The following is a 25,920-nucleotide window of genomic DNA, read 5'->3' on the forward strand; positions in this document are numbered from 1 at the left end:
AATTATATATTCCTCTTTCTTAAAATTAAAAGACCATTGTTACCATCTAATTTAGATTAAATGTTAAGAATTGGATGAGGTATGGGTGAAGGTGATGCTTGATCATGTAGGGAAGTAATTAATTAAAAAACGTTTCTGCATGAAGCGTGAGATTATTGATCAGCATATCCATTCGGATCAGCACACAGATTTATTATTAATCACAAGCAGACGCAAAAGTGACATTAGTCATTTTTTATTAACAAGCTGGTCCTCTTTTGGTTGGTTATATTCCACAGCCTGACAAAACTAATTAATCTTCCCATTTTTACAAGTTTAATTAATATCAACTTCTGGTTGGCCAAGCCAAGTAAGAGAATTATTGCGGGGTCTAAATAAGGAATATAGTAATTATTAAATAGTTTTAATAACAAGTGAACAATTAGAACATGTTATTTTTTATTCTAGAATTTGTCATTACATATTTTTCTGTTTTCTTATAAGACTTTTTTAGTGAATATATTCATTTATTGGCACCTTATAATAACCTACTAAAAAAAAGAAATTCTATCACATTAAGGGTCTGTTTGACTCAATGAGAAGGAAGGGAGGGGAGGGATTTTAATGGAGGAAAGGAGAGGGGAGGAGAGTGGAAAGATTTTAATATTACCTTGTTTGGATTTATAAAAAAGAAGGGGAGGGGAGGAGTTTTAATATTACCTTGTTTGATTCATGAAGAGAGGAGAGGAAAAAATATTTTAATATGAACAATTTTGCCCTTATTTTATTTAAAATATGGACATAATGGTCACAACATGCTAAAATATTGTCACTACCTTCCAAATTCTCTCAATTTTGGACGGAAGGGGGAAAATTTTTTAAAATTTTTTCTCTCCTAAAATTTGTGTGTTACCAAATAAAGAAAGATGATTAAAATCCTTCTCCCTCCCTCTCCTCCTCTCATACCAAACATACCTTAAATGTATTCATCTTCACGCTTTTCTCAATGAAAGCAAAGTTACGTTCATTACAATTTTCATTTATGTGAACGTCACTTTATTCCGCTTTTACCATTTTTAGGTACTGTTTGCTGGAAATGAAAGGGAGGGGAGGTGAAGGAAAATTTTAATGGGCTCTACGTAAAAAATTGGAGAAGTGAGGTTTTGAAATTTTAATAAAGAGAATAAATAATATAAAAGAGTAATAAAAATTAATTAAAAGCTTCTAATCCTATTTTTTAATTTTTTAAACCGAGTTTATTAAAATTTTCCACCTCCTCTCATTTTCTCCCATACGAAACGCGCCCTTGACTTTTTTGTTTTTTTTTTTTTTTTTGGTAATAACGCACCCTTGACTCTGACGCTCGTTTAACTTCTCTTGACGCATAGCCCATTTACACCTAATAAGATAAAGTGCTCTCTCCAACCCCACATGTAAGAAATTTTTTATAAAAATAACACATTTTTATTTTAATTAAAATACACAAAACCTTCTGAATTTTAGGTCAATGACATAAAACTCTCGACTCTACAACCCTAGTGTGTTTGGAATCTTCAGTATAACTTTTTATTTTTGGTCCCATTAATTATTGGTTAATTTTATTGCATTAATTATCTAATTTGCTCCTTTTTTTTTCATCTCTCTATAAATAAATATGTTTTTGAAAAATAAGTTATATTCTTTTTCCATATTTATTACATTTAATTAATTTTAACTAATTTTTTGCATCTGTATCTTACAAAAAATCCCGAGTATAATTTAAATTATAAAAAAATCACTTCTTTCATAAACATAACAAATAAATAGCACAACAAAGAAGTTTAATGATAATTAAGATTTATCATTACTTTAATAATTTAGTGTTTTAAAATATATTCCTTTCATAACTTAAATAATACTACTGTCAATTCTAATTTTTACCAAAGATCGAACTATCATTAAAAAAACAAGACTTGGAAAATGAAATAACTATGTAGTACCTAAAAATGATCGATGATTCACCTCAAAAGATGGATGCTTTCATCAAAAACTAACCTACACTACGAATCTAGGTGTGTTTTGGGTCTCATTAATTGAAATTTGGAGATTATTTAATTTTATGCTACACACACACACACACACACGTCTATGCGAAGACGAAGGTGATGCCTGTGTTAGTTGCGGTCAAGTGCTGGTAAACCAACTTCACCAGATTACTTAAACCTTTTTACTAGTAAGCATTAATCTCCTTCATAAGGACAAAAATGTACATGTTATGGCTGATAAGAACTGACGTCCAGGATTAATGGAACGAGCAATGGAACTTGAAAATTCTGTGAATCTTTCTGGTGAACCATTTGTAATATCTACACAGCGAAGAGTCCACTGGCTGTTGAACAACCCAACCCCATTCAGAAGAAAACAACCTGGAAATTAGGTTGAAATGGCCGTACTATTTGTGCTTCTCCTTTCTGCTAACTATTTAGTTACAGACACGCGAACGCACTTCTCTCTCCCTCTCACTGCTCTGCATTTTCTTCTCTGAAACCGTATCGGCATTAATTAAGTATTGGATGTGTTGCTTGGGAGTGTGAAGAGGCAGCTGTGGATTCGTAATGTGGAACTCCGGCGAGAATGTGTTTGCAAGAACGGCGGCGTTCAGGGAAGAAGAGAGGGCGGCACTGGAGAGGCTGCCGACGTACGCGCGAGTTCGCAGAGGCATCTTCAAGGATCTACGAGGTGATCGGAGAGTGGTGGATGTGAGAAAGCTTGGTGCAGAGAAAAGGAAGCTGATCTTGGAAAGACTGATGAAGTCGGCCGATCACGATCCCGAGAAGTTCTTTAATCAGATCAGACACCGGTTTGACGCGTAAGTAATCAGTTTCAAAGCCTGTTGAGTTTTCTGCGTTTACCAATCAATCATCCGCATTTTAATTTCTTCTCCTTTGAATGACATAGAGGAACTAAATGAGATGAAGATACTCTATTCTTCTGCATGAACACAGGGTAGATTTGGGGTTTCCAAAGGTGGAGGTTAGATTTGAGCACTTGACAGTGGAATGTTTTGTGCAAGTAGGGAGCAGAGCACTGCCCACAGTTCCTAATTACATTTGCAATATGGCTGAGGTATTTAATTAATATAATTTCTTCATCTTCATCCATTGATTTGTTTGGATATGTTAGTTTTTTGTAAGTTAATCTGATTCTAATCTCTCTTTGGATCATGCAGGCACTTTTAAGGCAGCTGCGGATTTGCAGAAGGAAGAGAAGTAAAATGAGGATATTAGGAGACATTAGTGGAATCATTAGGCCTTCAAGGTATGCTTTGGAATTCACAGGTTTCAAATTTTTCATGCTTTGAATGTCCAGCGAGAAGGAACTTTTTTTTTTTTTTTAAATAGCCACAAGAGAATCAGATTTTTTTTTTTTAAATCGTGACTCACGTGTCTACTATATCTTTCGTTAAATATTGTAACTCACAACTTCACGTTTGAAAATAAAAATAAAAATAAAAGAGACATTCGATATATCATGCCATTTGGGCGACAAGACTCCGACAAGCAAATAAAAACTGGCAACCTTAATTGACATCCTAATTTATGACTTGCTAAAAATTATTTTTTCCCTTTTCAGTTTTAAAATGGGATGAATATTTTAATTAAGTGATAATTTTAAAATTTAATAAATATAATTTTAAAAAGTCTGCTCTTTTATAGAAATAATAGAGAAAACATATTCACCTACTCTTTCCAACACCTGATTTTTTTTTTTTGCCCCCTAAGGGTCATCATTTTTTTCCCAACCGTATCGATAATAAAGAACGATTGACCAACAATTATACGTTAGTTGTTTTGTGTTAGCTTAATTAGAGATATCAATTTTATTTCGTTCTTTTTTGTCATTTTCGTATTTTTATCTAGCTTAACTCAACATAATCGGATTTCAATGTGCATGGCTTCTAGATATATTACACCATTATTTAAATATTTTAATTTCTTTGCAAATTTACATTTTCGAGATTTTGTTAAACTTTTTTAATCGCATCTTAATGGAAGTTTTTATAAAATTATTATACAGAAATTATGAGTAAAAAAATTAATTAGCTTAATTATTAAGAGATTATTTTTATCCAAATTATATATGGAGTCCTAAATGCAATTGTCCCCGGAAATTTGCTTAGTTAAATAACAAGAAAAACTACTGGCCAAAACAAATGAGTGAAATATCAGGGGGGAAAAAACCATTTTGAGGAAATACCTGGACAAATAAAATTAAAAGAAACTATTTTGTATCAATCTTTTTCATGACAATATTTTCATCCAGTTAAGCTTTATGTTTATCATGAATGTTAATTATAATAATATGAGTAACTCGAATCTGGATTCGATAGAAAAATTCAAGTAGAACCAAAACTGCAAAGAAATTCGATCAAAGAAAAAAGTGAGGGAATGTAATTACTACGTACCTAAGCAAGAGATATCTTTGTAATTTGACCATATGTAATGAGGAGAGACGTGATTTACTGATTGAAGAAATCAAATCATACTGAAATTAATTATATAAAAATAACTTAAAACCAATAAGGAAAATTCACGAGCTGTTGTTTTATTTGCTTCAGACTGACGCTATTATTGGGTCCACCAAGCTCTGGAAAAACAACTCTACTCTTGGCTCTCGCTGGTAGGCTGGGACCTGGTTTGCAGGTACTTATTTAATTTTTTTCTACAACTAATTAATAACTACATAATAACATAATACCTGGAGGTGAAAACAAAGTACGTAATTTATTATTTCTGCAAGTTAAAACCGCATTATTAGGAATTAATAATCTATTCGTTACTTTAAAACCAGCAGATAAAAGACTCGAAGTAGAAATAATTAGTAGAGATTAGACTGCACCCTCTCAGTTTCTTTTTATTACAGAGGACATAGAATGATGCCTTCTCTATTATAAATCTATCAGACTCAATGGTAAAGAATCAGCTATATATATTTCATTTCAATTGTCTCTCTTCTATCCCTCTTCATTTACGCTTTTACGTGACCTTTGAAGACGTCAGGGAGCATCACGTACAATGGACATGGTCTGGATGAGTTTATTCCCCAGAAAACATCTGCTTATATTGGCCAACAAGATTATCATGTGCCAGAGATGACTGTAAGGGAAACCCTCAAGTTTGCTGGACGTTGTCAAGGTGTTGGTTTTAAATATGGTATGCTCTCACGAGACCATTTGATATCGTTTCTCACTTTTTTAGATGATAAATGAGAAAATTTGAATCCTTACAGATATGTTAATGGAACTTGCCAGAAGAGAAAAGAACGCTGGTATAAAACCTGATGAAGATCTCGATATATTCATGAAGGTCCTTGTTCATGTCACGCTACTTCCCTTCTTAAATGCATGCGTGGACAGATATGCAAATTAATCCAATGAATTTCTTTCTGTAGTCACTAGCTATGGCCGGACAGGAAACAAATCTTGTGGTGGAGCACATCATGAAGGTATTCTCAAACTTTTGGACGTGCGAAAATGGCATAAATTTTACTGAAAAAGCAATACTTTGTGTTACAGATAGAATCTCTTATGCAAATTAATACTGTTCTTTTCACTTTTTTGCAAACAATTTTACTGGGAAAAGAAGTCCTCCCAGAGCAAGTAGTATTTGTAATTAAAAAAATAAATAAAAATTATGAGCATTATGTCTTATTTGTATAGTTATACTAATTTCCTTGTATAGGACTTTTAGAAATATTCTGAGGTATACTAAAATATTTCTGACAAAGGTATTAGGCTTGGACTCATGTGCTGACACATTAGTAGGAGATGAAATGCTTAAGGGCATCTCAGGCGGCCAAAAGAAGCGGCTTACTACGGGTGAATTACATGCATATTGTTTTGCGTCGTCTCTTCAGTGAATTTACCATATTTGTAATAAGATGTTGTATGGTTTTCAGGCGAACTCTTAGTTGGCCCAGCTAGAGTACTATTCATGGATGAAATATCCACTGGTCTTGATAGTTCCACCACTTGTCAGATTATCAGATATCTTAAGCATTCAACCCGTGCACTTGATGCTACCACTATTATATCTCTTCTTCAACCAGCTCCAGAGACATTTGAGTTGTTTGATGATGTCATTCTTTTGTGTGAGGGTCAGATTGTGTATCAAGGACCTCGTGAATCTGCCCTCGAATTTTTCAACTTGATGGGATTTACTTGCCCTGAGAGAAAGAATGTGGCAGACTTCTTGCAAGAAGTGAGTAGTAGAGAGTAGAATACAAGTTTCTACTCTATATGCTTTTAGTCATTGCTCAAACTTCAAATTCTTGTCAGGTTACCTCTAAGAGGGATCAAGAACAGTATTGGGCTATGCTTGACCGCCCTTACCGGTACATACCTGTTGGCATGTTTGCACGAGCATTTCGCCTTTATCGCGAAGGAAAGAATTTGTTTGAAGAACTAAGTGTTCCATTTGATAAACGTTATAATCATCCAGCAGCATTGGCAACTTCTAGCTATGGCGCAAAAAGGCGCCATCTTTTAAAGACCAGTTTCCGGTGGCAGAAGCTACTAATGAAACGAAATTCATTTATTTATGTTTTCAAATTTATTCAGGTATTCTCACTTGTTTCTTAACCATAAGTTCTATACACTTTATTTCTTCTTTGGAGTCGTTTTTTGCAGCTTAATGATGGAAGGAATGATTATGTTGCTGATCTTGAGCTGTACTAACTATTTTCAGCTTCTTTTGGTTGCTGTGATCACAATGAGTGTTTTCTTCCGGACAACAACACACCACAATACTATTGATGATGGAGGCATTTATCTTGGCGCATTATACTTCTCTATGGTTATTATTCTCTTTAATGGTTTTACAGAGGTGCCAATGTTGGTTACAAAGCTTCCAGTACTTTATAAGCACAGAGACTTGCACTTCTATCCTAGCTGGGTTTTTACACTTCCCTCTTGGGTTCTCAGTATCCCCACCTCCCTCATGGAGGCTGGATGCTGGGTGGCAGTCACATACTATGCAATTGGGTTTGATCCTGCAATTACTGGGTATAATTTGATTTAAATTGGTTTATTCATTCATTCTGACAGCTTCTTATAGGTGTATGCTTCTGGTTCTGCAGATTTCTCCACCAGTTATTGCTTTATTTCTGTTTGCACCAGATGTCTATCGCTCTCTTTCGTTTGATAGGATCCTTGGGCCGGAATATGATAGTAGCCAATACCTTTGGATCCTTTGCTTTGTTGGTTGTGATGGCTCTTGGAGGATATATAATTTCAAGAGGTTGAATGAGAAATGCTATCTCTATACATGTTTCTAGCTTTGATTAGATGAATTTACTAAGACTTTCTTATCACAACGTTGGGCAGATCGTATACCAAGCTGGTGGATATGGGGCTTTTGGGTTTCTCCTTTGATGTATGCACAAAATTCTGCTTCTGTAAATGAGTTTCTCAGAGACTCCTGGAATAAGGTATGCACTTACCACTTTCTGTCATCTGTTTATTTGCCTCGTAGCTCACAGCACCAAGGAACTAACTTTCTAAATGTGAAACGCATATGGTAATGTTCTGAGGTACTTACATCTGTTTATTCTGCCAAACATTTTCCTCGCTGTTAAAAACCTGATTATTATTTTCTCTTCTTGCAGAGAATTGGAAATCATTCTAGCTACCCATTGGGTAAGGCACTACTAAGAGAGCGAAGCTTATATGCAGAGAGTTATTGGTATTGGATTGGTGTTGGTGCACTGACTGGATACACAGTTATATTCAACATGCTATTCACAATCTTTTTAGCTTACCTCAAGCGTAAGAAATCTTCAGTACAAACTATACAAGCTTTCTGATAATCTGATGTTACCTTTCTTTCTGTCGCTGCTACAGACCAGAGACAATTTTGTTCAACAGCGATAACAATTTCTTGCTCTTTAAATTTGTTCTAGCTTTGGGAAGAAAACAAGCTGTAGTCTCAAAGGAGGAGCTGCTAGAGAGAGAAGAGAGAAGGAAAGACAGAAGTGTTCCCATGAAGCTGAGAGACTACTTCCGTCACTCAAGATCAAGTGGTCTGTTAATTCTACAATTACCACCAATATGGTCTTGTCTGTTTGATTAGGGGGAAGTGGTATTCACCTCGTTGTCATTTCTTTGCAGCACTAACTTTTAAGCGAAGAGGAATGGTTCTCCCATTTCAACCACTTTCCTTGGTTTTCACAAACATCAATTACTATGTGGATGTCCCTTTGGTGTGTTATTGGTTTCATTCTTCATTCTTTTTACACTTTTGGTTGTCTTCTGGTAGACTAATTGGATTTCAATTAAAATTTTACTCAAGGAATTGAAAAAACAAGGGATACTACAAGACAGACTACAACTGTTAGCTAATGTTACTGGAGCTTTTAGGCCTGGTGTATTAACAGCATTGGTTGGAGTAAGTGGTGCTGGAAAAACCACCCTCATGGACGTATTAGCTGGAAGAAAAACTGGTGGCATCATTGAAGGGGACATATATATATCTGGCTACCCCAAAAGGCAAGACACTTTTGCAAGAGTTTCTGGATACTGTGAGCAGACTGATGTCCATTCCCCTTGCTTGACGGTTTTGGAATCATTATTGTTCTCTGCATGGCTTCGATTACCTTCAAATGTTGACTCTGAGACACAAAAGGTATTTGTGCAACAAAAGCAAGCTCCTTTCTCATATGATGGGCTCAAAGTAATTTTTGAAGTATTTTGATTGTCAGGCTTTCGTGGAGGAGGTAATGCAGCTTGTGGAGCTTACTTCACTAAGGGGAGCACTTGTTGGTCTACCAGGAATTGATGGATTGTCAACAGAACAGCGAAAAAGATTAACTATAGCAGTTGAACTAGTTGCTAACCCTTCTATAGTCTTCATGGATGAACCCACATCGGGGTTGGATGCTCGTGCTGCAGCTATTGTGATGAGAACCGTAAGAAATATAGTAAACACAGGACGGACTATTGTTTGCACAATTCACCAGCCTAGCATTGACATTTTTGAGTCATTTGACGAGGTATTTCCTGATAATATATATACATATACATATATATATGTTTACTCACATTTGGACCAAAAAAAATAATAATAATATATGTTTATTCACATTCTTTCTCAATTTCTGGCTCCTCAGTAACACAACCAGATGGAATTTTTTTTTTGCAGCTTCTGTTTATGAAGCGTGGGGGAGAGATCATATATGCTGGTCCACTTGGCCCTAAGTCATGTGAGCTAATTAATTATTTTGAGGTCAGTTGATGCACAATTTCCATTTGATATGTTTATTATAGTTGCATGCTAATGAAGCAGACCTCAACTATTTCTCATATGATTTTCTTGTAGACAATCGAAGGAGTTCCAAAGATAAGGGCTGGATATAATCCTGCTACATGGATGCTGGATGTTACTTCTTCAGAAGAGGAAAACCGTCTGGGAGTGGACTTCGCTGAAATCTATCGAAGATCAAGTTTATTCCAGTATGTGTAACTCTCTTCTTCAAGCCTGTCCTTAAATTTAATGGTTAACATTGCTAACTTTTGTATAATGACATACTGTCGTTTTTTTCACTCTTCAGACGCAACAAAGTACTGGTTGATAGCCTGAGCAAGCCAAGCAGTGATTCAATAGAATTGCATTTTCCAACCAAGTATTGCAGGTCATATTTTGAGCAGTTCCTAACGTGTCTTTGGAAGCAAAATCTATCTTATTGGCGTAACCCACAATACACTGCTGTTCGCTTCTTCTACACTGTTATCATCTCATTGATGCTTGGGACGATTTGCTGGAGATTTGGTGCGAAAAGGTTCTTAATTTCCTCAAGTGCCTCAATGCTTTAAGTTTGTGAAATCATTACGTGCACATCGTTACTGAGGTCCATCCATGATTAAATAACTGAGTTTCATGTAATTTGGCATTTTCGTAGGGAAACACAGCAAGATCTATTCAATGCCATGGGGTCCTTGTATTCAGCAATCATGTTCATTGGCATCACTAATGGCACGTCTGTTCAACCAGTTGTTTCTATTGAAAGATCTGTTTCATATCGAGAAAGAGCTGCAGGGATGTATTCAGCTTTCCCATTTGCATTCGCTCAGGTTTACTTTTGAGGCATCAATATTCTTCCACACTTTTTGTGGTCAAAACTTAATTGTTTCCCCAAAAAATTACCTAATTAATGTGTTATCCTTCAACTTGCAGGTCGTTATTGAGTTCCCTTACGTGTTTGCACAGGCTGTGACATACTGCTCAATATTCTACTCCATGGCTTCATTTGACTGGACTGCCGATAAGTTCATTTGGTACCTATATCTGATGTACTTCACTATGTTGTACTTCACATTCTATGGGATGATGACCACGGCTCTCACACCAAATCACGATGTTGCTTCCATCATTGCTGCTCCATTTTATATGTTGTGGAACCTTTTCAGTGGATTCATTATCCCTCACAAGGTATATATATATATACTGGAGCTTATCTCTTCTTCTCTTTCAAGTTTTGATGTTCTGTGATATACCCATGTGGAGTGGCATAAGTCAGATTCTTAACGATGGATTGTGCTCATTATTGTCTCAGAGAATCCCTATATGGTGGAGATGGTACTACTGGGGAAACCCAGTAGCCTGGACACTATATGGTCTTGTGATCTCACAATATGGTGACGATAATAAGATGCTGAGGTTGTCTGAAGGAAACAAGTTTAGGACAACAAGGCAAGTACTTAATGATGTTTTTGGGTATAGGAATGATTTCTTTGGCGTTGTTGCTGTGGTGGTGGCTGGTTTCTGCACTCTTTTTGCTCTGATATTTGCCTTTGCTATTAAGTTCTTTAGATTCCAGAGGAGATGACAAGAATCATCTGCTTGTACTACTGTTGAAATTTTGAAATAATACAATACATGAAATTTGTGTACTTCTTGTTTTTCACATTGAAAAGGTATTGTCCTCTGGAACAGACACTTTTGATAGAAACATTTAAAAAAAATAATGATTTTATATTCTGACGAGAAAATGATATTTGCAAGCTAAGGAGGAAAATTAAAGACGGATAGGGATCTTAATTCTTGAATGTTAGCGATTACTGTCAGTCTGTCTGTTAATGATATTTCCATATAAATCATTATGTAATTATATTTTTGTCACTGTAAAATAAAATCAAGGAAACTTATACTGCTCTATCTAATTTCATATGACCAAACTGGTGATCCAAAAGTCCCTTGGAACCTCACATCAGTTTGTCAAGTGGAAAATTAATTTCATTCATAAAAAAAAAACTATAAGAGAATTGATTATGTTATTTTTAAAATAGAAATAAAGATATGATTTTATTTTTTAAAAAAAAGAACTTTATAATGCCGGATGCCTGGGTGATGCTTTAATTATGAGAAGATGGGGACCATATAAGATCATATAATAGAAAAGAGACAATATTATGTACCTAAATTACCTGTTATGGGACGACAGAAAGAGACCCAATATGATTTCCGAAGGCTATTTGTCATGTGAAGTTTAAATTGAAGGCTTGATTAGTTGATTTAGTGATAATAATCAATCCGCCAACAGCGTAACAACAAATGCAGTTGAAAAATAAATAAATAATATGATAGAAAGAATCCCCTCTTTTGAATCATCCCCCGACCCCTAACATTATGATGTTCTCTGTAAAATTGTGATTATTAAAATAAAATTAGAAATAACTAAACAGCTAGTTCAAAAAAAACTACATGATACTAATTTTTTTAATCAATTTAACTTAACTAATTTTTATATTGAAAAATGGAGTTATTAATATTACGTGAGAATAAAGATTTGAAGCCGTCGTTTTACGCTGTGCTGGTCAATGGTAACAGTTAAGACAAGGAATAGGAAGGTTGACTAGGGGGAACACTAACCCCATGAGCAAGCATTCAATTTTTGATGAATCACTATTCAATATTATTGACATTTCATTCAGATTCAGACCACAGAGATTATTCAAATTTTTGAGGGTGCGAAAAAGACTTCAATCTTATCCCTACTTTCTCATCTTATTGTTCTTCTCAAATTTTCATAATTTTAACCTCTTATTTCAGTTGTGTCGTTTAATTACATATAATATCTCCTATGCTTAATATAAAATAGAGTTAGAAAGTTGAATTGATCCTAAATATAAGATTTTAATCAAATTTTAAGAAAATCAACTTATATTTGTTACAAATAACTTATTTAACTAATTTTTTTAATCTATTCAAATTAGTTAAATAGTTTTTATATTAAAAATCAGAGATAATATTATTTATAAAGGTGGAAACCAAGAGACCTAGAGGGCCATGGCCCCTAAGATTTTATTATTATTTTTCCGTAATAAAATTATGAAAATTTAAAATCAACCAGAAAATGTGCACTCAATGACTGTTGTTGACACTCGAAGAGTTTCTATTAACTGGATCTAATAATATTAATACAGCTCAAAAAAAAGAATCTAATAATATTAATAAAGTTACTATTTATTGTTTGTTTAATAATTGCACGTCTCCGTATTTTGGTGAACAACGTATTTTCTTAGAGGGATTTGATTAGAAATCATAAACTTTATAGATTTTCAAGAAATCAAAATTAACAGCTAATCGAGTTGCTCAAACTTCGTTTGAGAAATTATCCATCAATCAGAGAACCGAAAGCAGACCTTGTAACATCCACAGACTTTTTGACGTAATTCACTGAGGAACCCTCTTGATGCATGCTTTTAGTCTCAAAGAAGACTTTCTAAAATCAAAACTGTTTCTCTAGGACATGTTTTGATGGCATTTAGAGTCTATTGGATTAACAGTAGAAAAAGTAATTTATTTTTAATTTGTTTTTTAAAAAAATTAGATTGAGTAAAAATTAAATTGGGTAATATGAAATGTGTTTGGATTGGATTTAACAAAAGTTAATTTGTAAAAATTAGATTAAATAAAAGGTTATTTGAATTATAATTGAATAAAAGCAAGTTTAGTTTATAAAATTATCAAAATGAATATGAGTTTTATTAATAATAAAAATGATAAAGAAATGAATTTACATAATACAATAAATTTAAATTATTTTAATATGAAGAGGTAAAATCTAATGACTTCAATATATTTTAAAACATTAGAGATATCACAAAAAAAAATTGTGAATATAAAGTGAAATATAATTTCAATGGATAAAATAAAATATGACCAAATTAAAATTTATTGTATTGTGGCGAGGTTAAACAAAATAATTATATAATTAATTAATTGATAAGCCATAGATAATTTTATCTCTGATTGTGTCATGAATATGTTTCATATATGATGAAGGATGTGATGTTATATTTGACAACGATGCTTGACCAGCTCATCTTCTCTGATTATAGTATCATTTTTTAGTTTTTGGAAAATAGTTGTCTGATCTTGAATATCTCCTTATAAAGTTATGAATGGTCATTATTATACAAACCATACACACTTGTGTTTGTAGCTCTTAACTACGCATATAAGGTTGTTATTCACAGATCAAATATATATTAAATAAATGAATCATATAAGTACGATAAAAGGCAAAATCGATCCATCAGAAAGGCCAGTGCTCTACCAAAAATCATCAGCAAACAACTTCGATTGATATGCGATGGATTATCAGAGTGATAACATTAATTGAGAACTGTTATGTGAGACAAAATGAGAGAGAAGAGAGAGAATATTCTTCTGAGCCACCAATAATTGCCTATAAACTCAATTAGCTAAAGCAATAAGCAGGAAAAAAGAATTTCTGAAAATGCCAGGTTCAAACCAACTTTTGGTCCTTAAGTGATACGAGTCAAAAGTCTTGCCAAACACAAACATCTTGGCCCAAACGTGCTTAACCCTGTAAAGGTCATTTATTTTAAATTCAATCACCTTTCCAAGCACGCACTTTAAAACATCTATAAGTATATTTTACGTAAGTCGAGATAATATTTTTTTTATATACTTATTTTATATTTTATAAATCACGATTAAAAAACTACTTAAAAATTAGTTCAAATGGGTTTTTATTCTCTTTTTAAAAAGTAAACATTTAGAGAATTTTGCTTCATAAAATACAAAAAAAGAAATAAAAGGTTTGATTATGTGGTTTTCCAAAAGGGGGTTTTCAAACAGAAGAAGAGTTAGAGCACTCCAAGGTGGAAATACTGGAGTGGTGATGGATGGAAGATGGATAGCCATGGCCAGGAATGGACGAGACACAGAGAAAAGTTGGAAGAGGCTTCCATCTGAAATCACGTCTCGATCTTTGTAGCTAAGCCATGCATGATTTGATTTGATTTGATTGATTAATACGCTGCAACTTCTCATATCCCTTCTAAATTGCTGGGAGGTTCATTGTGGATAGAAGCTGTGTGTGTCAGAGTCAGCGGACTTGTCTGCTCTCTCACGAAGTAAAACAGCTTTTCCCTCCATTTTTTTCCCCCTTTGCTATAGAAAGCGTGTTGACAATGGAAGGATTACTTATATAATTTAAAAAATTTTAATTTGACCAACAGGTGCAAAACGGCATTCATTTTTATTATTTTGAAAATTCTTAAGCTTCATACACCTGTATTTATTCAGACAATCGATGCAGAAAGTCATAATTAATTTTTCTTGTGTGTAAAATTTTTAACTGTCCTATATCGGTTATTTGAACAATGTAAAAAATGAACAAAATAAAATTAACTACTTTTGGCATCAAGTTGTAGAGATAAGCGGCAAATGAACAAGGAGTGAGGGCTTGTGTGGCCAGAAGCACATGGAAAAAGCAGGTAGCTGAATTCAAAGTGGGCATAGGTGAGAGAATGCAGATGTATACAGCTTTAAAAGAAAAATCCCTTTCAAAAGACTAATCCATCCATCAGGGAAAAAAAACCCAACCCTTGAACTCACGAACTATCAACAATTAACGTAGGACTCAAAGCCTGCGTGTGTATGTGTCATATTCCTTATGCATTTAAGATGGGGGGAAGGTAATCAATACTCCTCTAATCATTAATATAAGACCTAATTATTAAGTTAATTTTGGTTCTTAATATAAAACCTATTTTTCATATTTTTAACTTTTCCTAAATGACCCCCATTGGTACTTTCTCAACTATAATCAAATAAAAGAGGAAGAATATTAAGAAAGATGATTATGATGTTTTAGAAAAAATATGTCATATTTTTTTATAATTAACTAATTTACCTAATATTTTTAATCTAATTAAATTAGTTAAATAGGTTTTATATTAAAGTCAAGAGAAGCATTTGATAACGGGGAAATGACTGAGGCATGGGGAGAATGTGCTCCGTCAAACTCACAAAGTGGTGGCAAAACGGGAGGCTTTCTCATTATGCATGTGGTGGCCAATGGCCATCAATATGAAACCTTCATGTTCACACAAACGGGTCAAATATTAAATTTGGGCGAATATCCAATTTGATGAACCCAAACATCTTCTGGGCCCAATTAAGGCTGTATATACATGTATAGACAAGCGGTCGCAATCGGGTACGTGCACATCGAAGTGGGGAAAGTTATCTAGAAGTGGAGAATATACATATGGGAACAAAATGCCATTGAGAAAGCCCATAGCTCTTTTTTCTTTTTTAAATACAAAAAATATCTTCTTATTAGATACAATCTTATTTGATATACTATTAAACACTAAATATAAATACTTCTTTCATTAAAAATTTTAACCTTAATCCGTCACGTAGTAAGAAATTAACTCTTTTTATTAGACTCGACTCCCACACAAATATGTGTGCTTATATTATTGCAATGAGTCCCAAAACACAGAAACCTCTCTGTGTTGCATTGCATTGTGTGGTTGCTTTCTTCGCTTGAAAGCATCAAAAGTCGAAGCCCAAACATGGTCCACCACCACTTTTGCTTCTCACCAAAGCATATACTACCCAGTCTTTAATATAAAATTTATTTGGCTTTTATTTTAGTTCTAACTATAAGACCTTGATTCATTTTATTTCTCATATTTATATTTTTTTCTCAAGCTAGTCCTTCTAACAATCATAATTTTAACCAACACACTTAATTAGCAAGGATATTTTAGGAAATATAACGCTTATTTATTACAAATAACTAATATAACTTATTTTCTTAATTTCCTCAAATTAGTCAACTAGCTCTTATAATCAGGACTGGAGGTAGTATTATATTGAGTCCTTAATATAAGAGTTCTTTCATTAATTTGAGTGGATTAATAAAATTTAATAAATTAGTTGTTTGTAATAAATAAGTATTGTCTTTTCGAAAATATCCTTACTAATTATGTATATAAGTTAGAACTATCATTAAATAGAATCTTTAACATGTACTACTTTGAAAAAAAATAAATAAATATAAAAACCAAATGAATTGGGTCTTATATTTATAACCAAATTAAAAATTAAATTAACTTTTATATTAATTAGAAGCAGTATTACAACTTTACATATTTCCCGCCACTGCATCGGCCTGGGTTCCGTACTGCCCTCTTTTACCAGCCCCGTTCTCTCAGACACTTGTGCTCACTTCATTCAGTCACGGAGAGTTGGCTTAATTCGTTTATAATAATGGTCAGTTTTTATCTTTAGAACATATATATAGAATTTGTGGAATATAAAAGATCCAGGTTAAGAGATACACACACAGACAGAGAGAGAGAGAGGCAAGACTATAAAAATAGAAGGATTAAAGTATATTTAACACCGCAAAATATTTTATCAGGTGCATCCAGTATCCCAAAAAATTTTATAGTACATCAAGCATGCCGAAAAGTTTTTTTAAATGCGTCTAGTACCCTAAATCTTCAAGGTACTGGATGCACCTAAAAAATACTCAAAGTGCTAGATGTAGTTAGTGAAATATTTCACGATACTTGATGCATCACAAAATACTTTATGGTGCTGAATGTGTCTAAAAAAATATTCCTGGATGATAGATACACATTAACCCAAAACAAAATATTTGTACCACTCAACAATCAGAGACCAAGAGAGTGTATCTCTCAGATTTATAATCTGTTCTCAAACTAGTTACATTAATTGTATATATTGAGAAGTGATTTTTATATGGCCCGGGTATTTTTTATTGCATAGTGGAGTATTTCATGGAACGGCAAGCGTACCCTTTTCCACACGTTGTTTCTCGTGTGATCCAATCAAGCCTTGTTATTAAGGGTTAATAACATCGAAGGGTTGATTTGGTATTAGCAATAATATAAAATCAAACCAAATATAACAACGAATAAGAAGGCATGAGCAGTTAAATATAATATATACTTTATGTAATTAGATTGAAAAAATTTCATAATATATGATATTGATAAGCCGGCTTGTGTATCTCTTACTTGTATTAGCTGCCAATTGCCTCTCTCAATAATCAAATTGGGCTGCGTCCTCTTTAGTTGGTTAAACACACGTCCATCTTTAATTTGGTGTTTCCAAAATACTCTATATATGCAAAAGTGGCTTTTAATTTTTATATATATTCGACGGCATATATATCTATTTTGTTTCCTAGTTAATTATGGTGTCATTTTACAATATTTAACAGAGTTAAATTTCTCCCTTTTAACTGATTTTAAGGGCCGACGTAGTATTACTATTTTCAATGTCAACTTGACAAAAAATTAATTATAATATATTTCTTTTCGACAGTTATAACAAATATCTAATTATATATGTTTATGAAGTTAGATATTTTTCTGAGTAAACCTAACTTCAACTGGATGATGAAGACCGGGAATTAATGATTCCAATTGCTCAGTATTTTCGGTGGCAATTAAATTAAAGGGCAGATGGACTTTATTCACACATAACATCCCCATAACAACAAACAAACATACATGGTATTAGTATAAACATAAAATATTTATATTTAATTTATGAAAGTGACATTTATATTCCGATATTTATTGACCCAGCAAATAATGAACTTTGGTGATAAATCAAAACGTAACGCAAGAAGACAGCTTATTATTTCTGTGAATCATAAAATACACCAACAAAGGCATATCTATATATACTAGTTATTAATAAAACACCCACACCAACAATATGAGTCACGTCTTATTATTTATTAATAATAACTATACCAAACTTTGCCATTAAATTCGTGATTATTAAATTAATTACTCCAAAGAAGCATCACTTACCTGCTGTCATCGGTCAATATTGCAGTGTGTTGACGCCTGACAGTTAATTAAGAAACTAGAAATCCCCTTTGCCAAAGTCTAGCTTTTGGATTTGTTGTTAACGACAGAATTGAAAATTTCTGGGTTTATTTTATATTAATCCCGAGTTTAAGATTTCTTGTGTGTATTTGTTAGGGCCTGAGTTTTCATTTACTTGGCTCTAGTCCATGATTTCTTAGCATTCTGGGGTTTGGAATTTTTTTTGGGGGGGGGGGGGACTTGACGGGTACAAATTAAGAAAATAGAAGCAGTTCGGTTGCCTGAATTAGTGGAAATTAAACTGGCCAGAATAACAGCTATTTATCCACTTACTAAGGTTAAAATCATGACATTGGAAAACATTGCACATGTTAAATTGTGTGTGTAAAGATAGTTTAAGTGGAGAAATTATCCAAGAAAATTAATAGAAAAGAAAGAAATAATGCCAGAGAAAAAAAGGAATTATAGGGATGAATTTAACCTATTATGAGCCTGTTTGAAATGACTTTAATCAGTTTTTTAATAGTGATTTATAGAATACGAGATAAATATATAAAAGAATAAAACATGCTTGTAATCACCAACCCAAATGAGTACTATGACTATGTTTGGATTATAGTTACAAATTGTAAATGCTCATTGAAAATTGTGAAACTGAAGTTAGAAATTGAGTTGAACAAAAAAATATTGTTTAGCCGGGCTAACTTTTCCAACTAACTTTTAGCTTTCAACTTCAGTTGGACTCAGCAGAACAAAAATCTGACTTTTCAAATTGCAATTTCAAACGGTGATTATTAAAAATGAACATAACAGATTTACCCTCACATTTTTCTCTCTGCCTCATCTTCTTTGTTAGCATAATGAGCTTTTATTCAAATCAAATGAATTTTAATTCATATTCATGTTTGTTCATTATGTATATTTAATTAATTACCTACAATGTGTTTTCAAATTTTTTTCTGTAACAAATATTTTTATTTTATAATTTCACAAATAAACCATTTATATTTTATCATAATAATTTCACGTATTTTTTTAAATTATCATCACATTAAAAATATAAAATTTCTAACATTACTATTCAATAAAATTTATATCTTTTTCAATCATTTCACAACTAAACTAATTTTTTTATTAATCATCTAAACAACTTTTAACTTTTTTAATTGACTTTTTAGAAGCACCAATCCAAATATAAATTGCATTACATAACAATTTATTTTTATTCTAATTTCAGTTACAAAAGTAAGTTAGGTTAGAAGTCAGTTTTGTCTAATACTAATCTAAATATATCCTATATAATTGGACACGTGAATTATAGACGCGGCTTTATAACACGACCGGGTCGTTGAATTGAGACGTGGGTGTGATTTCTGCAGCTTCATCAATTTCATGTTCTCCCTGCCGCCCATTTTATTTTACCAAGTCAACCCTGATTTCTCCACCTTGTAATCATCTTTTATCATTTCTTGCGTTTTCCCTGTACCATGAACGATACAAACAATATATTACCTCCTGTCCCTAATATAATATTTTATTTGATTTTTATTTTGATCCTAAATATAAGACCCTAATTTATTTTATCTCTTATATTTATTCAGTTTTTTTTCAAGATAGTCCTTCAAATAATTATAATTCTAGTTAATACACTTTATTAGTAAAGATATTTTAAGAAAAACAACACCCATTTAGGACAAATAACTAACTTAACTTACTTTCTTGATCTTCTCAAATTAGTCAACTGGTTCTTATAATTAGGACCAAAGGTAGTATATGTGTGTGTATGAATGAAGGAAGCTTAATAAGTTTCGAGAAATTTAAAATGAAATGTGGCGTAGGATATACATTTGATGTTGGAATGATGTGTAAAGAAATTTGTCTCAGAATGATTTTTTTTAAATATTTTCATTTTGCAGTATTTAGATTAACTCTGTAAAAGTAATTTTATGAGTTCGAGTTAAGTAAACAAAAATTTTGACTCACGTAAAATTATCTTTTTCAGTGTTTATTGGTGTTCCTAGATGTGGGCAAGAATTATCTGATTAATGCTTTCTTCTAAAATTGTATTTAGTACTCCTCCGATCCTTAATATAAGACCTAATTGTAGAGTTGATTTTAGTCCTAAATATAAAACATATTTCTTATATTTATTAATTGTTTTTCAAATTACCCTTATTAATACCCCCTCAATCATGAATAAGTATGAGAGAGAGGAAGGATATAATGAAGATGATTAAGGTATTTTAGAAAAATCATGTTATATTTATTATAGTTGACTAATTTACCCAACTTCCTCAATCTAATCAAATTAGTTAAATAAGTCTTATATTAAAGACCGAAGGAATAATATCAAATGGAAGCCTCTTTTGCGGGGCCAGTTAGAATATGTCTATATATAAAAAAAAATCTAAGTATAGCTTTTTTTTTGCTAAAGCATAGGTATCCTTCTATTGGAAGCAATTCTATTTGAAATACTATCAGACACTAAATGTGGATACCTCTCCTAATGGGGATTCAAATCGTGATTCGTCACGTTGCGAGAGACTAACCCCTTCTATTAAACTTAATTCTTGTTAGTCTAAGTGCAGCTTTTCTTAACACAGACGAGTTCAACATCCCTACAAGAGGATGGAGAGCCCACACCATATCATTGGATACCATGACTCTATAGGAGCGCCATACATACTCCATTTTCCATCCTTTTTTTTTTTATACAAAAAACACTCTAAATTATAATCAATTATTAAACTTGCTTATCTTTTTAATGCGCAACTGTTCCTTCATTAAAATATTTCCTCAACTTTTGATTATGATATGTAACAAATACTATCTCTGTTTTTAATTATAAAATTTTATTTATAATTTATAAATAAAATTTTATAATTAAAACAGAAGTTAATATATTTATTCATCTGAATTAATTCTTACAGGGCCTGTTCAATCAATGATGATGCCCTTCCTTGGCCCCATTAAGACCAGCAAACAACAACGCACCTCGGATTACCATTTATGCCCCTCCCTCAGCGCACGCATCCTAATCCCAACACGCAACCATTTATTAGCGGTTTAGTACTACTAATAGTACTTGCTCCTTCTCACGCTCACGCCCTTACTTTTCCTTAACTTGGTCTGTTCAAGTTTTTGCACCATTAATCGTTAAAAAAAACCCCCCCAAAATAAAAGTTACGCGCGGGAGATCAGCGCGTTGCTTTTAGCGGGTATAAAAGCGTAGTGGTAAAAGCGGAAAACTGAAACGATAAATATGATAATAAATAAATAAGGTTTCGACAATTGCCAGCACGACAGCCTTTTGTGTTCACTTTGGAGCCCTCGTGATCCTGTTCTCTTTCACAATCTTACAAAACCCTCTTCCTCCCTTTCTTTCTTACTCACCCCTCTCACTCTCTTTCTCTCTCTACACTCTCTCTCTTCCCCCGCCCTTCCTTCTCCCATGGAATACTGCCGGAAAACCGCTTCTGGGCTTCTCTGCAACTCCCCTCATGGACGCTCATAGGGTCACATTTTTGTTCTCTTCCTTCTTGTCTCTTCTTGTATTATTGTTTATCCTACGCAGCTGAGGTTACCCCCCAATGGCGGACCAATTGTACGCTTGGCGTTTGATGATTGTCTTCTTCGTCGCCTCGCTTCTGCTGCTGAGTGTGCGAGTCAGTACGGAGCCGACTCAGGAGAAGCAAGCCCTCCTTGCCTTCATCTCTCAGACCCCACACGCCTCTCGGGTCCGATGGAACGCTTCTGACTCAGCCTGCAACTGGTTTGGCGTCAAATGCGATCCTTCTCGTTCCTTCGTCTTCTCTCTCCGTCTTCCCGGCGTTGGCCTTTTGGGTGGGATTCCTCCCGACACAATCGGTCGTCTCACTCAGCTGCGAGTTCTGAGTCTACGCTCTAATGGTCTTGCCGGCGAGATCCCCGCCGATTTCTCTAATTTGACGTTGCTTCGTAACGTGTACCTCCAGGATAACCAGCTCTCTGGTGGGTTTCCTACTTCTCTGACTCAGTTGGGTCGTTTGACGCGCTTGGATCTCTCGTCCAACAATTTTACGGGTCCAATCCCTTTCTCAATCAACAATTTGACCCACTTGACCGGTCTTTTCTTGCAAAGCAATAGATTCTCGGGCAATCTACCAAGCGTGAGTGCCAAATTGGTAGGCTTCGATGTTTCTAATAATCAGCTTAATGGTTCGATCCCCAAATCTCTCTCCAAGTTCCCTGCATCCTCGTTCACCGGAAACTTAGATCTCTGCGGCGGACCATTGCCGCCATGTAACCCATTCTTCCCGTCTCCGGCTCCGTCGCCTTCCGCCCCGGTCGTGCCCTCTTCCCCAGCTCACAAAAAGTCCAAGAAGCTCTCAAAAGGCGCCATTATCGCAATTGCAGTTGGGTGTTCTGTCGCGGCCTTGTTACTCCTCCTGCTGCTACTTCTGCTGTGCCTCCGCAAACGCCGGCGAAGCCAACCAGCAAAACAGCCCAAGCCCGTGGCGGCAACTCGTGCTGCGCCGGCGGAGGCCGGAACATCGTCTTCAAAAGACGATATCACCGGCGGGTCCGTGGAGGCAGAGAGGAACAAGTTAGTGTTCTTCGAAGGCGGGATATACAGCTTCGATTTGGAAGATCTACTGAGAGCTTCGGCAGAAGTTCTGGGCAAAGGAAGCGTGGGAACATCGTACAAGGCGGTGCTGGAAGAAGGAACCACGGTGGTGGTGAAGAGACTGAAAGACGTGGCCGTAACAAAGAAAGACTTCGATGCTCAAATGGAGGTTCTGGGAAAGATTAAGCACGAGAATGTGGTTCCTCTCAGAGCTTACTATTACTCCAAAGACGAGAAATTGCTCGTCTACGATTACCTCCCATCCGGTAGCTTGTCTGCTCTGCTTCACGGTACGATCTTCCGCCTTCCTCTCCATTTTCAGCCAATTAATTTGAATTTAACCCTTTTTTTAAAAAAGAAAAACAATTTACTTACTATGTCTGATAGTATTTAGAGTAGGTAACAGTTGCACATTATCGAGGGCGTTTCGGCATTTATTATGTTCATACGGAACAATATTCTTGATGTTTGAAACTGGCATTATTTTCTCTGGGTTCTGCGAGTGAAGGTGTTGACCAAACTTTCAACTCGTTCCAGCTGTAAATAGGGATGAAGATTTTAGGATATTGTAATTTAATTGAATTTAATATAGGAGTACAACATAAGAATGTGTGCATGAACTAATGTCTGTCTGGATGATTGATTGGCGTTGATAATGGCGGTAATTGAATATTATTGTGTTGGTAATCAAAAAGCAGAGCGTAGGGTGCGCTGCTTCATCATGATCTGGTCTTCAAAATCCATACCTCCGCAGCAAACATTCCCCGTCTCCCTTTTGCTTTTGTTATCTCATGTCCCTTCCTTCAAGCAAGCAAACATACCCCTCTCTCATTATTTGATTTATGATTTATTCCCCTTTTTTCCTTAATAAAGAGAAAGAAAACTAATAAAGCCAAAGCAAATTTCCACTCTACCTTCATAAAAGGAAAACAAAAGGCAATATGCCACTTGGCGTGCTTTTTTATGCCTTCCAAAGCTACCACGCTCCAACAAGACCGACCATCCAAAGGAGAATGTTATTTCCAATGTGCTTTTTATTTTTCATCTCTAAGAATGTGATTTTTCTTCCAGTATTTTGTGATTTATTATGTGGAGACAAAGTGAAATTGTTTTGTTATGATCATTATCATTAATATTATTGGTTAATAAAATTTAGATTTGGGAATGGAATACAGGGAGCAGGGGGTCAGGGAGGTCGCCGCTTGACTGGGATAGCCGAATGAGAATAGCGCTGGGTGCTGCCCGGGGTTTGCTTCACCTACACGTGTCGGGAAAAGTGGTCCACGGTAACGTAAAAGCCTCCAACGTACTTCTCCGAGGAGGCGATAATGAGGCCTGCGTTTCGGACTTCGGCCTCAACCCGTTATTCGCCAACACCACGCCCTCGAACCGAGTGGCGGGCTATCGGGCCCCCGAAGTTCTTGAAACGCGGAAAGTCACTTTCAAATCCGACGTGTATAGCCTCGGCGTTTTGTTGCTGGAGCTCCTCACCGGGAAGGCGCCGAACCAGGCGTCGCTGGGCGAGGAGGGGATTGACCTTCCGAGATGGGTTCAGTCGGTGGTCCGAGAAGAATGGACGGCGGAGGTGTTCGACGCGGAGCTCATGAGGTACCACAATATAGAGGAAGAGATGGTTCAGTTGTTGCAGATAGCCATGGCGTGTGTGTCGGTGGTTCCCGATCAGAGACCCACCATGCAGGAGGTGGTACGGATGATGGAGGAGATCAATAGGAGCGAGACGGACGAGGGGTTGCGGCAGTCGTCGGACGATCCGTCGAAGGGATCGGACGGTCAAACGCCGCCGGCCGAGTCAAGGACTCCGCCCAGATCAATCACGCCTTAACGAAACTCGAAGGGAAAATATAAATATTTGTTTTTTGGGGGGGAAGGAAAAGAGAAAAGGGAAAAAGGGAAAAGGACAAAGGCGAGGTGATGTGGGGAAGTGGAGGATGGTGCGTGAGCGAAAATATGAAATTATAAGCTTTGGGAGTTTGATTGGTGGGTGCGACGGTGGCTGCAATTGATGTGTATTTCTTTCTTTCTTTTCTTGATTTTTATTTTTTTATTTTTAATTTTGAATGATTTTTATAGGTGGGGGGAGGTTTGAAATTGAAGCTCCCATGAATTTGAAGGAGATTTGACTATTTGTTAGTTTTTCTTGGAAGCAAAATTGATTTTATTGTGGTCCAAAAAAGGTTTCTTCCACACTTGTGTCTGGAATTTTCATAATTACGTCTGTTTTTGCCGAAAAAGACAACGACATTATAGGGTTACAATAGCGGCATTACAGTTACAAGTGATTAAAATATGATCATAGTGTTTTTATGAAGAATTTTTAAGAGTCAGAATGATGATTTAGAATAATTGAGTAGAGATGGTCCGTGGCTTTAAATTTGACGTAATTTTTTTTTTTGGTCAAAAAAATTTGACGTAATTGAAGTGGTAATGAGTTTTAATTGCATGCACACACACACATACACACAATACGGATGGTTGAGTCAGATTCATCTGGACAACTTTGGTTGTAAGCATATTCTTGTCTCCATTTAAAAAAAATAAAAAAAATAAAAAGATTTTCATGGGTGTGTGTGGTGTGCATTATCGTACATTATTATTATTTTTTAAGAAAGGCACAAATGTTGATAGACTGACGGTAGGGAAGGTGAGTTTTTTTATTAGGAAATATAAAATGAATTGTTAAGAAAAAACAGAGAAAGCGAGATACGGCAGAGGAGAGGAGGGTGGGGTGAGGGAAATGAAGGAAGAGAGTGGCAGGGACGGAGACAGGCTGGGGGAACGCCATACATAACATAATGGAGTCAATGACAGTCTACAGGAATTTATAATTATATTTGTAAGCACTTATAAGTATGTACCTCTAATTTTTTTTTCCCTTCCATCTTCTATTTTATTAAAATTCCTCTCAGCCGCTGGTCAAAAAAGAAAAATCTTCTCAGCCCTCCCGTCAAATACTGTGTCATGAAAAGGACAGGAGAGGGAGCTCTATGCTTTGCAGGTAAAAAAGTTACAAGTCGGTCAATGTATTTTATGTATGTGGATGATAATAAAACGCAATTTTATAGCCTGCTTCGCCCCTTGGATCACTTTTTTATGATCCTTTTGAAATAATTTATCAACAACTTTTTAATTATAATTTACTGAA

At 34.8% G+C, this 25,920-nt stretch overlaps 2 protein-coding genes across 3 annotated transcripts; both read left to right on the forward strand.

The window, feature by feature from the left end:
• The first annotated feature begins 2,439 nt into the window (after nt 1-2,439).
• Nucleotides 2,440-10,903, forward strand: LOC114713404 (ABC transporter G family member 32-like). Of its 2 annotated transcripts, XM_028898039.1 has the most exons (24): nt 2,440-2,827; nt 2,964-3,084; nt 3,188-3,276; nt 4,577-4,661; nt 5,012-5,171; nt 5,248-5,324; nt 5,410-5,463; nt 5,746-5,836; nt 5,917-6,218; nt 6,296-6,577; nt 6,705-7,021; nt 7,096-7,256; nt 7,343-7,446; nt 7,624-7,783; nt 7,918-8,037; nt 8,126-8,217; nt 8,307-8,639; nt 8,716-9,006; nt 9,156-9,239; nt 9,333-9,466; nt 9,565-9,792; nt 9,913-10,084; nt 10,188-10,442; nt 10,567-10,903. In XM_028898039.1, exons 1-24 carry the CDS (start codon nt 2,574-2,576, stop codon nt 10,837-10,839), a joined length of 4,239 nt encoding a protein of 1,412 aa, XP_028753872.1. In that variant the 5' UTR covers nt 2,440-2,573; the 3' UTR covers nt 10,840-10,903. The 2 variants fall into 2 exon arrangements, with proteins under 2 accessions (XP_028753872.1, XP_028753873.1); XM_028898040.1 differs by lacking the exons at nt 2,440-2,827; nt 2,964-3,084; nt 3,188-3,276; nt 4,577-4,661 and having other exon boundaries at nt 5,160-5,171; nt 5,270-5,324.
• A 10,689-nt stretch (nt 10,904-21,592) lies between these two features.
• On the forward strand, nt 21,593-24,943 carry LOC114713405 (probable inactive receptor kinase At2g26730). The gene is made up of 2 exons (XM_028898042.1): nt 21,593-23,047; nt 23,933-24,943. Exons 1-2 carry the CDS (start codon nt 21,742-21,744, stop codon nt 24,598-24,600), a joined length of 1,974 nt encoding a protein of 657 aa, XP_028753875.1. The 5' UTR covers nt 21,593-21,741; the 3' UTR covers nt 24,601-24,943.
• Nucleotides 24,944-25,920: the final 977 nt, after the last annotated feature.

This window comes from Neltuma alba, unplaced genomic scaffold, assembly GCF_004799145.2.
Source record: "Neltuma alba isolate B1F8T4 unplaced genomic scaffold, ASM479914v2 tig00011424_pilon, whole genome shotgun sequence".
Taxonomy (NCBI): domain Eukaryota; kingdom Viridiplantae; phylum Streptophyta; class Magnoliopsida; order Fabales; family Fabaceae; genus Neltuma; species Neltuma alba.